This window comes from Salvelinus fontinalis, unplaced genomic scaffold, assembly GCF_029448725.1.
Source record: "Salvelinus fontinalis isolate EN_2023a unplaced genomic scaffold, ASM2944872v1 scaffold_1561, whole genome shotgun sequence".
Classification (NCBI taxonomy): domain Eukaryota; kingdom Metazoa; phylum Chordata; class Actinopteri; order Salmoniformes; family Salmonidae; genus Salvelinus; species Salvelinus fontinalis.
The window spans coordinates 1,983-17,954 of record NW_026601770.1 but is presented as its reverse complement, the minus strand read 5'-3'; the positions used below and the strand labels follow the sequence as shown (position 1 = coordinate 17,954).

At 43.8% G+C, this 15,972-nt stretch overlaps 1 protein-coding gene across 1 annotated transcript in view; it reads right to left on the bottom strand.

Moving 5' to 3' along the window:
- LOC129849602 (ATP-dependent translocase ABCB1-like) overlaps positions 1-13,023 on the bottom strand; it is a 29,897-nt gene extending 16,874 nt beyond the window's left edge. The window contains exons 1-5 of the mRNA XM_055916418.1: positions 12,756-13,023; positions 8,474-8,551; positions 7,184-7,301; positions 7,045-7,090; positions 6,697-6,847 (exon numbers count right to left, since the gene is read on the bottom strand). Coding sequence (XP_055772393.1) covers positions 6,697-6,847; positions 7,045-7,090; positions 7,184-7,301; positions 8,474-8,551; positions 12,756-13,023 — 661 coding nt within the window. The remainder of the gene's footprint in view (positions 1-6,696; positions 6,848-7,044; positions 7,091-7,183; positions 7,302-8,473; positions 8,552-12,755) is intronic.
- Positions 13,024-15,972: the final 2,949 nt, after the last annotated feature.

Genomic DNA, 15,972 nt, shown 5'->3' with positions numbered 1-15,972 from the left:
ACGTCAAAAGTAATTCCAAGAGAAAAAAGGTAAATCCTCCAAGACAAAAGGTAAATCCACAAGGTGGTAGATACCGCAGGGGAAAAAACTCAAAAGAATAATCAAAAATAAATAAACAAGAACAAAAACAGAGTACCTCAAGAGAATCCAACAGGAGTAACACATGTTCACAGCATCGCTGGGGCTGGGTGCTAACATACAAACACAGAGCAAAGAACTGAGGAAAACTAAGGGTTTAAATACATTCAAGGGAAACGAGGCACAGGTGCAAATAATAACTGGAAACAAGAGAAAACAAAAGGGTCAAAAAAGCACAATGGGGGCATCTAGTGGCCAAAACCGGAACAATCCTGGCCAAATCCTGACAAAGAACTGTAATATCCCATGTTTCTTAGAGTCGTGGCTGAACAAGAACACGGATAATATACATCTAGCTCGGGTTAGATCAAGGGTGGAGATGAGTGTCTCTGTTAACAACAGCTGGTGAGTGATATTAAGGAAGTCTCGAGGTTCTGCTCACCTGAGTAAGAATACCTCATGATAAGCTGTAGACTATACTATTTACCAAGATAGCTGTGGATTTAACACCACAAGCCTAGAAGATGGTGTGTACCCTCAGACATGGAGGGGGGCAAAGGTAATTCCGCTACCCAAGAAAAGCAGAGCACCCTTTAATGGTTCAAACACCTGACAAGTCAGCCTGTTACAAGTGCTTAGCAAACTTTTGGAAAGAAAAAATAGTTTGATCAAATACAAAGTTATTTTACAGAAAACGAACAGAATTTCAGCATGCTTATAGGGATGGGCACTCAACATGCTCAGCACTGACAAATGGTTGATGATTGGCTGAAATAAATGAATAGTAAGAATATGGTGGGAGCTGTTTTGTTAGACTTCAGAGCAGCTTTTGATATAATGATCCTGAAAAATGTTCATCCTCTGCCTTATTATGCATTGACAGTTACCTATCTAATAGAACACAGAGGGTTTTGTTAATGGAAGCCTCTCTCACGCAAATTCCGTTGAGTGTGGTGTACCGCAGGGCAGCTGGCTTGGGCTATTGTTTTCTGTTTTTACAAATGACCTTCCACTGAACTTGAATAAAACCTGTTTGTCTATGTACGCTGACAAAATCAATAGTATATACGTCTTCTGCAACAGTAACATAAATACTGAGACACTTAATATAGAGCTCCAGTCAGTTTTAGAATGGGTAACTAGCAAAATGGGTAACTAGTAATAGTCTGGTGCTTAATATCTCAAAAACAAAATGCATAATTTATTTAACAAATCAATCAGTCAACGTTAAACCTCGTTTAGATCTATTATTGAATAATGTGGCTATTGAGCAGGTTGATGAGACTAAACTGCTGGGTGTAACCCTAGATAGTAAGCTGTCATGGTCAAAACATATAGACTCAATGGTTGCTAAAACGGGAAGAGATCTGTCCATGATCGGGCATTGCTCTGCCTTCTTGACATATCACACTTAGATGTACTGTACTTGGAGGGTAAGTGTCAGTAACATGCATACCAGTCTCTCCTGGCTCAAAGTTGAGGAGAGATTGACTGAACCACTATTGGTCTTTGTGCAAGGTATTGATGTGTTGAAGATACCGAACTGTCTGTTCAAGCAATTGGAACAGTTCTGACAATCATCAGTACAACACAAGACATGAACCAGAGGTTTCTTCACCGTCCCCAGGTCCAGAACAGAGGTTGGGAAACGTACAGTATTAAATAGAGCTGTGACTACATGGAACTCTCTGCCACTCCAGGTAACTCAAGCTAGCAATAAAATCAGTTTAAAAAACAGGTAAAAGAACACCTTCCTGCACAAAGGGGACTGTGAAGATACACAGCCATTTTATATATTTTGTATTGTAATGTTAATTGAACTATGTTTTAGATCTAGATATTGTGTGTATGTACTGATACGTAGGCTTTGTGATGTTTCAAATGTATGTATTTCAGTCCTTGACTAATAATGTGCTGTACTATGTCTGATGTTAGTATGTTTCATGTGGATCCCAGGAAGAGTAGCTGATGCTTCTGCAGCAGCTAATGGAGATCCTAATAAATGTCAAATACCAAAACGATGCTGGCACTAAGACCGCACTCAACAAGCTATATAGGACCATAAGCAAACAAGAAAATGCTCACCCAGAGGCAGCGCTCCTAGTGGATGGGGATTTTAATGCAGGAAAACTGAAATCCTACCAGCATGTCACCTGTGCAACTAGAGGCGAAAAAACATAGAAATCACCTTTTTTCCTCAAAGAGAGATGCATACAAAGCTCTCCCTTGCCCTCCATTTGGCAAATCTGACCATAACGCTATCCTTCCATGCTTGCTTTGAGGAAAGCAATACTGAACCATGCATGAGAGCACTGCCTGTTCCGGATGACTGTGTGATCACACTCTCCGTAGCCAGTCTGAGTAAGACCTGATGGGCTCTTTTGCTCTCAAAACAGCCTCAATTCACCGGGGCATGGACTCTACAAGGTGTCGAAAGCATTCCACAGGGATGCTGGCCCATGTTGACTCCAATGCTTCCCACAGTTGTGTCAAGTTGGCTGGATGTCATTTGGGTGGTGGACCAAACTTGATACACATGGGATACCAGCAGCGTTGCAGTTCTTGACACAGACTGTTGCGCCTGGCGCCTACTACCATACCCTGTTCAAAGGCACTTAAATATTTTGTCTTGCCCATTGACCCTCTCTGAATTCATGTCTCAATTGTCTAAAGACTTAAAAACCCTTCTTTAAACCTGTCTCCTCCCCGTCATCGAAACTGATTGAAGTGGATTTAACAAGTGACATCAATAAGGGTTCACCTGTCATGGAAAGAGCAGGTGTCCTTAATGTTTTGTATACTCAGTGTACGGTCCCTCAGTTGACAGTGCACGTCAGAGCAGAAATTATACCATGAAATCCAAGGAACTGTCTGTAGATCTCCGAGATAGATTTGTGATGAGGCACATACAGTGTTTGGGGAAGGGTATAAAACAATTTGTAGAGTTTTGAAAGTTTCCAATAGCACAGCGGTCTCCATCATTGGGAAATTATAAAACATATGGAACTACCCAGAGTAGAGCTGGCCATCCGACCAACGTCTGACCAAACTGAGAAACCGGGCAAAAAGGACCTTGGTCAGGTAGCTGACCAAGAACCCAATGACCACTCTAACAAAACTACAGAGTTCCTAGCAGTTAGAGCGTTGGGACAGTAACCGAAAGGTTGCTTGTTTGAATCCCTGAACTGGCAAGGTGAGCAAGACAGTTAACCCCCACAACTGCTCCCGAAGAGCAATGACGTCGATTAAGGAATCTTCCCTCTCCTCCCTGATTCAGAAGGGTTAAATGCGGAAGACAACAGTTGTGCAACTGACTAGAGATCCCCTTTCCCTTTCCTTGGCTGAGATGGGAGAAGGACAACAGTCTCTACAGCACTTCACCAATATTGGCTTTATTGGAGAGTGGCCAGATGGAAGCCACTCCTGAGAAAAGGCAATGACAGTTGGAGTTTGCAAAAAAAAGTAATGTGAAAGACTGAGATCATAAGGGAAAAACATGCACAGCTCATCACCTATTTAAAAGCTACACGGTAGGGATGGTGTTAAGTGGCAGGGACTGTGAGACTGGATAGAGGGAACAATAAATAGAGCCAAATCGTTGGTGTGAACATGCTTCAGAGTGTAAATTACCTTAGACTGGGGCGAAGATATCTTTTGGGGTGTACATTTGACCCCTTTTTCTCCCCAATTTTGTGATATCCAATTGGTAGTTACAGTCTTGTCCCATCGCTGCAACTCCCGTATGGACTCGGGAGAGGCGAAGGTCAAGAGCCATGCACCCTTCAAATTACAACCCTGCCAAGCAGCACTGCTTCTTGCCACACTGCTCGCTTAACCCGTAAGCCGGCTGCACCAATGTGTCAGAGGAAACACCATACAATTAGCGTCACGAGTCATCATGCATGCGCCCGGCCCGCCACAAGGAGTCACTAGAGCACAATGGGACAAGGACATCCTGGCCGGCCAAACCGTCTCCTAACCCGGACAATGCTGGGCCAATTGTGCGCTACCTCATGGGTTTCCCGGTATCGAACCCGGGTCTGTAGTGACGCATCTAGCATGGCGATGCAGTGATTTAAACCGCTGTGCCACTTGGTAGGCTGGGGCGAAGATTTACATTCCAACAGGACAATGACTGCTGACAGAACCAGGAAGTGCTGGAGTCAGTCAACATTCTCAGTGGGGAGGGGTGAAGTATAAACAGTAAACATTCACAAGGTGGGATACACTGGCAGTGGGGAGGGGTGAAGTATGTACAGTAAAAATTCACAAGGTGGGATACACTGGCAGTGGGGACAGGGTGAAGTATAAACAGTAAACATTCACAAGGTGGGATACACTAGCAGTGGGGACAGGGTGAAGTATAAACAGTAAACATTCACAAGGTGGGATACCTGGCAGTAGGGACAGGATGAAGTATAAACAGTAAACATTCACAAGGTGGGATACACTGGCAGTGGGGACAGGGTGAAGTATAAACAGTAAACATTCACAAGGTGGGATACACTGGCAGTGGGGACAGGGTGAAGTATAAACAGTAAACATTCACAAGGTGGGATACACTGGCAGTGGGGACAGGGTGAAGTATAAACAGTAAACATTCACAAGGTGGGATACACTAGCAGTGGGGACAGGGTGAAGTATAAACAGTAAACATTCACAAGGTGGGATACACTGGCAGTGGGGACAGGGTGAAGTATAAACAGTAAACATTCTCTGCATTGTTGGGAAGGACCCGTGAGTAAGCATTCCCCTGATAGGGCTCTGTTTTTGGCTGGCGTTAAGGCAGGGCTAGTGTCAAACGCACGTTCATTTGCAATTCCGACCTCTTAAAACCAGCACTCTGCTATAGTTAAACTATTGCGCAAGGATTGGTAATTTCCCTGTCTTGTTCCAGTTTGCTTGCGCTCAGATGGGAGGGGTGGAAATATTTGAGTTGCGTCCTTAAAGACATGATCACGGTGCTAATTTCAGGGAGTGCTGGCAGGGATATTTAAGACCAAACAGAAGCTGGTTTTACCGATTTATACAGCGGATATCCAGCCGTGACTCACACTGCTCATATGAATATGGAACAAGAGTTATGTGCTTTTGGTGCCTGTATAGGCCTTCATAGTATTTAAAAACATTAAACACTATATTTTCCCCCCATTTCATTTGATTTGATTAAAAACCAAGCATAGCCTCCGATTCTGTCAATAAAGGCTGGTTTGTTTTTGTCCTGCCCAATGCAATCAAGTAGGCTAGTCAAGATTGTATAAAGGGTTGGAAACAAATCTTAATCACCAAAGCTTTATTAAAAGATCAAGTTTGAGAGGAGCAAAACACTGAACTGACGTTCCCTTTTTATCTATGTATTGTAGGCAGGCGTACATTATTTTAGCCATGCTTTGAACGTGCATTAAAACCCCTCCATGATGTAGGCTACATGTGTCCATGCCCATCATGAAACGAAAGATGAGAACCTCAGTGAATGCTGGTAAACCTCATATTTAGAAGTTATTTTCCTGCAACAATTGCTTGTTTTCCGTTTTATATTTTGAAACCCCAAGCCCTCTGTAGGCTACCCTCACCCCAGGCCTACTATAACGAAGGCTGGTTCTACAGCAATGCGTCTGTCTTTTTTATCCTGGTGATTCCTCTACATTTTACATTTATTTATTGTTGTTGTTGAAAAAAATAAAGATTGCTTGTTTTTAATTTGTCATTTTATTATGTATTTGTATTCTCCCAAATTTCAGTCTTGTATCATCGCTGCGACTCCCCAACGGGCTCAGAGGATTGAACCTGGGTCTGTACCGGCACCTCAAGCACTGTGAGTGCCTTAGACTGCTGCGCTACTCGGGGGGCCCCTCACTTTCTCTTTATATTGGATCTCTGTCCAGCTACTGAGAAAAGAAAACCCTCCACAGTCTGCATTGTTCTACTATTATATCACCACCGGGAGTAATTATGGTGCCTGTAAGTGTATTTAGACATAGCCTATTTAATACACGTTGTTGTTTCGTTTTGTTTCAAATGTGATTATCTCTCTTTTTAGGCCTTATCAATAATGAATTGTTTCTAGCTTATTGACAACTTTTGGCATGTCCCTGCTCAGCCATAATGCACTTTACAGTAGACCCCTATATCAGTGTGAATGCTATGTATATCTGTCCACATTGACACCATGCAATTACTTAGAACAAAGCAAAGATAGGATAGGTCTACATTGTGTTATTTAATTTCTGTAAGCTGTTTAACAAACTATAATGGACTAACTTTGGATTTGGAGTTGATTCCAAGGCGATACATAAAATACCATAAATACACAACTTGAATAAACCATGTATTTAGCCATGGAGCACTTTCTGATTGGCCAGTGAGGGGCCAAGCCTGACACACCCATAACTGGTTTAATCGTCAAAACTAAGCCCTTTCTCGCCACCGTCAGCACTGCGCCGATCATTTTTGGTTGTGAAAATAGAAAAATATTTCTGACAAACTCCCAACCTAAAGCTCTACCGCCAGCGCTTAGATTTACCATTGCATTAGGTTTGTTAAAATAGAGCCCTTGTCCTGCAACAGAGTGATCAAATGACAATGCTACATGTGTACCTTGTCAAACAGAATATGTACCTGTATGGTTGAGCTGCTGTCCACTTTGTACAAAGCTGTCGGTCATCTGTCCATACACAACACACATAAGGGGCAGGGCTATCCCGTGGAGAGCAGCACATAGCAGGCCGATTATCATTAGGAGCACCTCACAACCAGTAGCGTAGCGGAACTGCAAACACAACACACATAAAACCACAGTCAAATGCAGCAGACGTTGGAATGACTGGAGAATATGAATCTTGTCAAGATCACTTGTAACAAATTACCCCATTTTGACATATACTACATGTACTACAGTGTATGTGCAAATTGCCAAAAGATTCTTGTGTATTTCCTGCTATTTCTGAAACCAAAATCAGGACATACCAACTGGAAAAATCCCACTGCTTTTGCTGGTTCTTTTTTCTTCCTTCTTGAGAATGAAACATAGATTCATGAGCAAACCAAAATATATTTAACTGTATTAGGAGTAAAGTAGGAATGCCATTATGGCAATGTTACTTACCCGAGGCCCTTCTTTGGCTTGCGCTCCGTGTCAACGGTTGGCTGCCCCTCTGTCATCCGCTCCTGAGGCTTCGTATCCTCATGGAAGGCCGGGTTGGGGTAGCCTTTTGCAAATACCTCTGAATCAATTAAACATTTACCAATGATCAATTAAACATTACCAATGATCAATTAAACTAAACAATTAAGCTATCTGCCATCCAATGATACTGCCTGGTCTCATTGATTAGACATAACACAGTAAATGTACATTCGGGATACTCAAATTAGTATGTTAGCTAATTGTTCCCCTAACCGTAAATGCAATCCTTTTAGCTAAACCTTCCCCTAACCATAACCCTTTTATTTACCCTTCCCATAACCATATGTCACGCCCTGACCATAGTTTGCTTTGTATGTTTTATGTTTTGTTTGGTCAGGGTGTGATCTGTGTGGGCATTCTATGTTGTAAGTCTGGTTTGTCTATTTCTATGTGTTTGACCTGATATGGTTCTCAATCAGAGACAGGTGTTTTGCGTTGTCTCTGATTGGGAACCATATTTAGGTAGTCTGTTTTCTATTGTGGGTTGTGGGGTATTGTCTTTAGTTTGTTACGTGTGTGCATTATAGGCTGAGGTGTAATTTTCTTTCTTACACTTGACACCCTATGGTTTTTGGGTTGTCAAGTTGTATGTTCTGCGCCCTGTATTGTTTGGGCTTCATTTTTTGTGTGCCTTAGTAAAGAGCACTAGACCTCAGTGGAACTCTCTCTGCGTCTGATTCCTGCACCCACCTAGTCCCGCGTGACACCATAACTCTAACCTTAACCCTTTAACCTAACTCCAAACTTAACCCTAACCTTAACCCTAACCCCTAAACCTTACCCCCTAGCCTAGCTAACGTTAGCAAGCTAGCTAAAGTTAGCCACCTAGCTACCTAGCTAGAATTCGTAACATATCATACTTTTAGCAAATTCGGAACATATTGATATTTTTCTAATTCGTAACATATAATACAAATTGTAATTCATAACATGTCATCCGAAATTGGTGATGGACATCCACAAAGTAATACATACCATACAAAACTTAACATATCATACTAAATTGATTTTAAGATTTACGTAGAGAATAATACGAAATGCTCTGAGACCAGGTTGAATGACACCTCTCACTTTGGTGTACTGACTGTACAGAATTATTTTATTTCACTTACTGATTATATCAGTCAACCACAATTCCTTCTAATCTACTCTTAACTAGGAATTCTATGCTAATACATAAGACAGTAAATGATGTGAGACAGATATTACCCTCAGGGATGGTTGGTAGAGAGTCTGGCATGTCCCCATCCTCTCTCACCATGGTGAATGAACTCAGACGCTGCCTTCCTGGAATTCAGAGAAAGCGATTTTAAACTGTAATTTCAATGTAGTAAATATGAGAATATTTGCAGACCCTAAATGAATGAGTTAATGTACATTTTGAAAAGTGAATAATGATTTCTGTACCAAACAATCTGTTGAATGCTATGCTAGGGTGAGTTGAGGTTTGCCTTCATGTATGTATGCATGTTGTAGGTCATGTTTTAGCTGCTTTTAACTAGACAAACTTGATTTACATACAAGTTAAGTTGTGTAACGTCTATAAACTGGGATGTCATTTAGCAAATAATTAAAGTCATCTATTTTAATGGAGGGTTCTTTCCGGAACCGGGGAGGCTGTACAAGGGTAATGCTCATCAACACTTGCTTTTCTTACTGCTTCTCAAGTTATTTTATATTTTCAATATTCATTATGAGAGCATTAAATTGAAAATATTGGCAAATGTAGTATTATAGTAATAATATCTTTACAATTCTAATACCGTGTTAAGCTACATATCAAAAAGTGCATATTGGCTTTTATATCTTGTGGAACTAAGTTCAACATTTAAAATGAATGAAGCACAATAAGAGGGATTTTGTCAACAACAACAACAAAATTAAAGCTATGGAATATATATATTTTTTACGCATGTTGTACCAAATATTGTAGTCTACAAACATGTATAAATAGACATAATGTGTGCAGATGTGGGCTACTTACCTTCAGAGAATCCAGTATGAGTCTTTTAGACAATCCACAAGCTATTCTCTCAACATAATACCACCCTTACTAATTGTCAGATGAATGTAATCATTCTTTTGGGAGCTGGGAGATTTTATATTATATGCAGGACAGCATCATCATCAGGTGTCAGGTGTCAGGTTACCTCAACTTCAGGATCCTATTGACATTCCACACGGCTGGGGGAGGTGCGTCATGACACATTATACAATTCATCAATAATGACACTTCAAGTCACTGATGGCATATTTCATAGACAGTATTTACAAAACAAGGTCATTTGACAATGATTGATTCTGCCTTTGATTAGACTCATGTCTAATACATCTTATAAACCTTTGTTCAATAAATTAAAGATAACTCCATTATTGTCTGAATAATGTTTTTCTTTTAGTGGTTTTCATAAGCGATTTAAAAAAAAATGTATGGTGAAAATATTTATATTTTCTATTGCCTCACATTTTCATATCTTTCAATAGCATTGACCATAGCATTGACCGTAGCATTGACCATAGCATTGACCATAGCATTGACCGTAGCATTGACCGTAGCATTGACCGTAGCATTGACCATAGCATTGACCATAGCATTGACCGTAGCATTGACCATACCACTGACCATAGCATTGACCATAGCATTGACCATAGCATTGACCATACCATTGACCGTAGCATTGACCGTAGCATTGACCGTAGCATTGACCGTAGCATTGACCGTAGCATTGACCATAGTTTTGACCATAGCATTGACCAACTATTCAGACCATGAGATCAGTGACTCATTCTATGCAGGCAGTCAGTCACTCAAGTGCAGATTTATATGATAAGTGTATGAACTTTTGTATTTAAGTTCCTCTGACAGGTGCACTGTCACACCTCAAAGTCATATGGTTGGCATCAGAGTTCAAATCCCCAAGCTGACAAACTAAATATCTGTTGTTCTGCCCCTGAACAAGGCAGATAAAACCACTGTTCCTAGGCAATCATTGAAAATAAGAATTTGTTCTTAACTGACTAAAGGTTAAAAAAATAAGAAGAATATTCAAACAGTGACTCAGGCAGTCAGTCACTCAAGGGCTGCTTTTATGGGTGTGACAAGCAACTTTCAAAACCTTTGAAATGCATCCAAGGGCTCACCTGAGATTGTCCTCAACTAGGATCCTGAAATCTCAAAGGAAAAGAGAGACTCATTGTTATTGTAAGCTTATTATTATAAATGTTGTGATTTATTTCATTAATGAATACATTTGTACCATTGTTCTAATGGCATGACACATTCATTCAAATTTCAGTTTAGCACTTGGATGCATTTCAAAGGTTATGAAAGTTGCTTGTCACACCCACAAAAGCAGCCCTTGAGTGACTGACTGCCTGAGTCACTGATCTCATGGTCTGAATAGTTGGTTAATGCTGATAACATGTTTGAATATTCTGCTTATTTTTTTAACCTTTAGTCAGTTAAGAACAAATTCTTATTTTCAACAATTGCCTAGGAACAGTGGGTTTATCTGCCTTGTTCAGGGGCAGAACAACAGATTTTTAGTTTGTCAGCTCAGGGATTTGATCTAACAACCTTTCGGTTACAAGTCCAACGCTCTAACCACTAGGCTACCTGCCGCCCCATCAATGCCATCCTAATATTCAAACAATGGGGATAGATGGGGCCATGTATCGCGAGATCTTGGCCAACAACCTCCTTCCCTCAGTAAGAGCATTGAAGATGGGTCGTGGCTGGGTCTTCCAGCATGACAACGACCCAAAACACACTGCCAGGGCAACTAAGGAGTGGCTCCGTAAAAAGCATCTCAAGGTCCTGGAGTGGCCTAGCCAGTCTCCAGACCTGAACCTAATAGAAAATCTTTGGAGGGAGCTGAAAGTCCGTATTGCCCAGCGACAGCCCCGAAATCTGGAGGATCTGGAGAAGGTCTGTATGGAGGAGTGGGCCAAAATCCCTGCTGCAGTGTGTGCAAACCTGCTCAAGAACTACAGAAAACGTATGATCTCTTAAATTGCAAACAAAGGTTTCTGTACCAAATATTTAGTTCTGCTTTTCTGATGTATCAAATACTTATGTCATGCAATAAAATGCAAATGAATTACTTAAAAATCATACAATGTGATTTTCTGAATTTTTGTTTTAGATTTTGTCTCTCACAGTTGAAGTGTACCTATGATAAAAATTACAGACCTCTACATGCTTTGTAAGTAGGAAAACCTGTAAAATCGGCAGTGTTTCAAATACTTGTTCTCCCCACTGTATGTCCCCAAAACCAGGGGAAAATAATAGAAAGCAAAATACGTATAAACAAAACAATGGCCTCGAGGACGACCCGGAGGGCGAGGTGCAGGGTGATCGGGATGGAGGCAGTGGAAATCACTCAGCAGTGATGGATCCAAGATGTCCTCCACCGGTACCCAGCACCTCTCCTCCGGACCGTACCCCTACCAATCCACGAGGTACTGCAGGCCCCTCACCCGGCGTCTAGAGTCCAGGATGGAACGTACCGTGTACGCCGGGGGCCCCTCGATGTCCAGAGGGGACGGAGAGACCTCTGGCACCTCACCTTCCTGCAGGGGACCAGCTACCACCGGCCTGAGGAGAGACACATGAAACGAGGGGTTTAGTAAGGGGAAGCTGTAACCTATAACACACCTCGTTTATCCTCCTCAGGACTTTAAATGGCCCCACACACCGCGGCCCCAGCTTCCGGCAGGGCAGGCGGCGGGGCAGGTTTCGGGTCGAGAGCACCCATTGTGAACACGGGGGCCTCACTGCGGTGGCGGTCAGCGCTCACCTTCTGCCGCCCACCAGCCCGTTTTAGCAATTCCTGGATGGCTCTCCAGGTCTCCTTTGAGCGCTGCACCCACTCCTCCACCGCAGGAGCCTCGGTCTGGCTCTGATGCCACAGTGCCAGGACCGGCTGGTAGCCCAAAACGCACTGGAAAGGCGACAGGTTCGTGGAGGAGTGAGTTTTGGGCCACCTCCGCCCATGGGACGTACCTCACCCATTCTCCTGGCCGAAACCTAACCACATCCTGGTTAATTCTCTCCACCTGCCCATTGCTCTCGGGGTGAAAACCTGAGGGCAGGCTGATCGAGACCCCCAGACGCTCCATGAACGCCCTCCAAACCCGGGACGTGAACTGGGGACCCCAATCAGAAACTATGTCCTCAGGCACCCCATAGTGCTGGAAGACGTGGGTAAACAGGGCCTCCGCAGTCTGCAAGGCCGTAGGGAGACTGGGCAACGGGAGGAGATAGCAGGACTTCGAAAACTGATCCACAACGACAAGGATCGCGGTGTTCCCCTGAGAGGGGAGAAGGTCGGTGAGGAAGTCCACCGACAGATGTGACCAAGGCCGTTGTGGAACGGGGAGGGGTTGTAACTTCCCTCTAGGCAGGTGTCTAGGAGCCTTACTCTGAGCACACACCGAACAGGAGGAGACATAAAACCTCACGTCCTTCGCTAAAGTGGGCCACCAGTACTTCCCCCTAAGACCCTGTCGCGAACACCAAGCGGCAAGTACTTCCGGCCCGCTGGACACTGTGGTGGTGTGGGTTCTAACCGTGACGCCCGCTTGATGTCCGCGTCCACCTCCCATACCACCAGTGCCACCAGACATGAGGCCGGAAGTATGGGAGTAGGATCGGTGGACCGCTCCTCGGTATCATAGAGACGGGACAGCGCGTCGGCCTTCGTGTTAAGGGAACCTGGTCTATAAGAGATGGTGAACTGAAATCTGGTGAAAAACATGGCCCACCTTGCCTGGCGAGGATTCAGTCTCCTCGCTGCCCGGATGTACTCCAGATTACGGTGGTCAGTCCAGATGAGAAAATGGTGTTTAGCCCCCTCAAGCCAATGTCTCCGCACCTTCAGAGCTTTTATCACAGCCAGCAACTCCCGGTCTCCCACGTCATAGTTTCGCTCTACCGGACAGAGCTTCCTCGAAAAAAAGCGCAGGGGCGAAGCTTCGGTGGCGTGCCCGAGCGCTGTGATAGCACGGCTCCAACCCCAGCCCCGGACGCGTCCACCTCCACCATGAATACCAAAGATGGGTCCGGATGCGCCAATACGGGAGCATCGGTAAACAGCGCCTTCAGACGACTAAATGCTCTGCCCGCCTCCATTGACCACCGCAAACGCACCGACCCCCCCTTCAGCAGTGAGGTAATGGGAGCAGCCACCTGGCCAAAACCCCGGATAAACCTCCGGTAGTGATTGGCAAACCCTAAGACCCGCTGCACCTCCTATACCGTGGTCGGAGTCGGCCAATTACGCACGGCTGCAACGCGGTCACACTCCATCACCACACCAGATGTGGAAATGCGATACCCCAGGAAAGAGACGGCTTGTTTGGAGAACACACATTTCTCAGCCTTGACGTACAGGTCATGCTCCAACAGTCGCACAAGTAATAAATCAGGCGGAATAAATTCTTGTCTACGAAGGCTTGACCAGCTAGTAGACCGGTGAAGACGACCGCCGAGCGCCACCCAAACAAGGAGGGGAGCCCCCTTCGGTGGAAGTCGTGACATCCTGCAAAGAAACCAATACTAAAAGACACCAAATAGAAGAGACTTATCACGTTTAAGGTATGACCCAGATGCAGACAGTGTTGAATAAACAAAAGTTTATTCCTTAAACAGGGGCAGGCAAACGACAGGGCAAGGCAGGCAAGGGTCAATAATACAGAGAGGGTGTAAGGGTCCAGAACGGCAGGCAGTCTCAGGGTCAGGGCAGACAGGGGTCAAAAACAGGGAAAGACAAAACAGGAGCAAGAAACAGGCAGGAACAGGGAAACAAATGCTGGTAGGTTCTACGAACAAAACAAACTGGCAACAGACAAACAGAGAACACAGGTATAAATACACAGGGGATAATGGGAAAGATGGGCGACACGTGGAGGAGGGTGGAGACAAACACAAAGACAGGTGAAACAGATCTGGGCGTGACAGTACCCCCCCACCTAAGGGCGCCACCTGGCGTCCTACCTGGGAGCATACCTGGTTGACCGAGGTTCCGGCGTTGGAACTCAGAGATGAGGCCCAGAAACAGACGACAAAGGGCTGTGAGACATGAGTTTAACTGTAGACATTTGAAAAGTAGGAGGTATACAGAGGGTACGCGGCAACAGAAGATGAACAGCAGAGGGCTAATGATGTTGGAGCATGGGAGAATAGTCTTGGCTTCTGGGGGTGTAGTGGCGGGGCTATAGCGGCGTGCCAGCACGTCTGGCTTGACATTCTTGGATACTGGTCGGTGCTGATGAAGCAAAGTGGCCCTGGCATTACTGAACCCATCCCGGGGGCCAGCTCTACAGCAGAGTTTCACAACTCAATCGCTGGTTGAAAACTGTTTTCTGCCCCTCCCAAAAGATAGAATTTGTAGATAATTGGCCCTCTTTCTGGGACTAAGCCTGGCCTGCTGAGGAGTGACGGACTCCTTCCTACCTGGAGGGGTGCTCTCATCTTATCTACCAACATAGACAGGGCTCTAACTCCTCTAGCTCCACAATGAAATAGGGTGCAGGCCAGGCAGCAGGCTGTTAGCCAGCCTGCCAGCTTAGTGGAGTCTGCCACTAGCACAGTCAGTGTAGTTAGCTCAGCTATCCCCATTGAGACCGTGTCTGTGCCTCGACTTAGGTTGGGCAAAACTAAACATGGCGGTGTTCGCCTTAGCAATCTCACTAGGATAAAGACCTCCTCCATTCCTGCCATTATTGAAAGAGATCGTGATACCTTACATCTCAAAATAGGCCTACTTAATGTTAGATCCCTCACTTCAAAGGCAGTTATAGTCACTGAACTGATCACTGATCATAATCTTGATGTGATTTGCCTGACTGAAACATGGCTTAAGCCTGATGAATTTACTGTGTTAAATGAGGCCTCACCTTCTGGTTACACTAGTGACTATATCCCCCGTGCATCCCGCAAAGGCAGAGGTGTTGCTAACATTTACGATAGCAAATTTCAATTTACAAAACAAAAATACCTTTTCGTCTTTTGAGCTTCTAGTCATGAAATCTATGCAAAAATCAAATCAAATTTATTTGTCACATACACATGGTTAGCAGATGTTAATGCGAGTGTAGCGAAATGCTTGTGCTTCTAGTTCCGACAATGCAGTAACAACCAACAAGTAATCTAACCTAACAATTCCACAACTACTACCTTATACACACAAGTGTAAAGGGATAAAGAATATGTACATAAAGATATATGAATGAGTGATGGTACAGAACGGCATACATATGAGATGAGTAATGTAGGGTATATGTAGGGTATATAAACATAAAGTGGCATAGTTTAAAGTGGCTAGTGATACATGTATTACATAAAGATGGCAAGATGCAGTAGATGATATAGAGTACAGTATATACATATACATATGAGATGAGTAATGTAGGGTATGTAAACATTATATTAAGTGGCATTGTTTAAAGTGGTTAGTGATACATTTTTACATAATAGTATCACTAGCCACTTTAAACAATGCCACTTAATATAATGTATTAAGTGGCCTTAAGTGGCATAAGTGCATAAGTGGCATTATGTGCATAAGTGCAGCCTACTCAATCACTTTTTATAGCTACTGTTTACAGGCCTCCTGGGCCATATACAGCATTCCTCACTGAGTTCCCTAAATTCCATTCGGACCTTGTAGTCATAGCAGATAATATTCACATTTTTGGTGATTTTA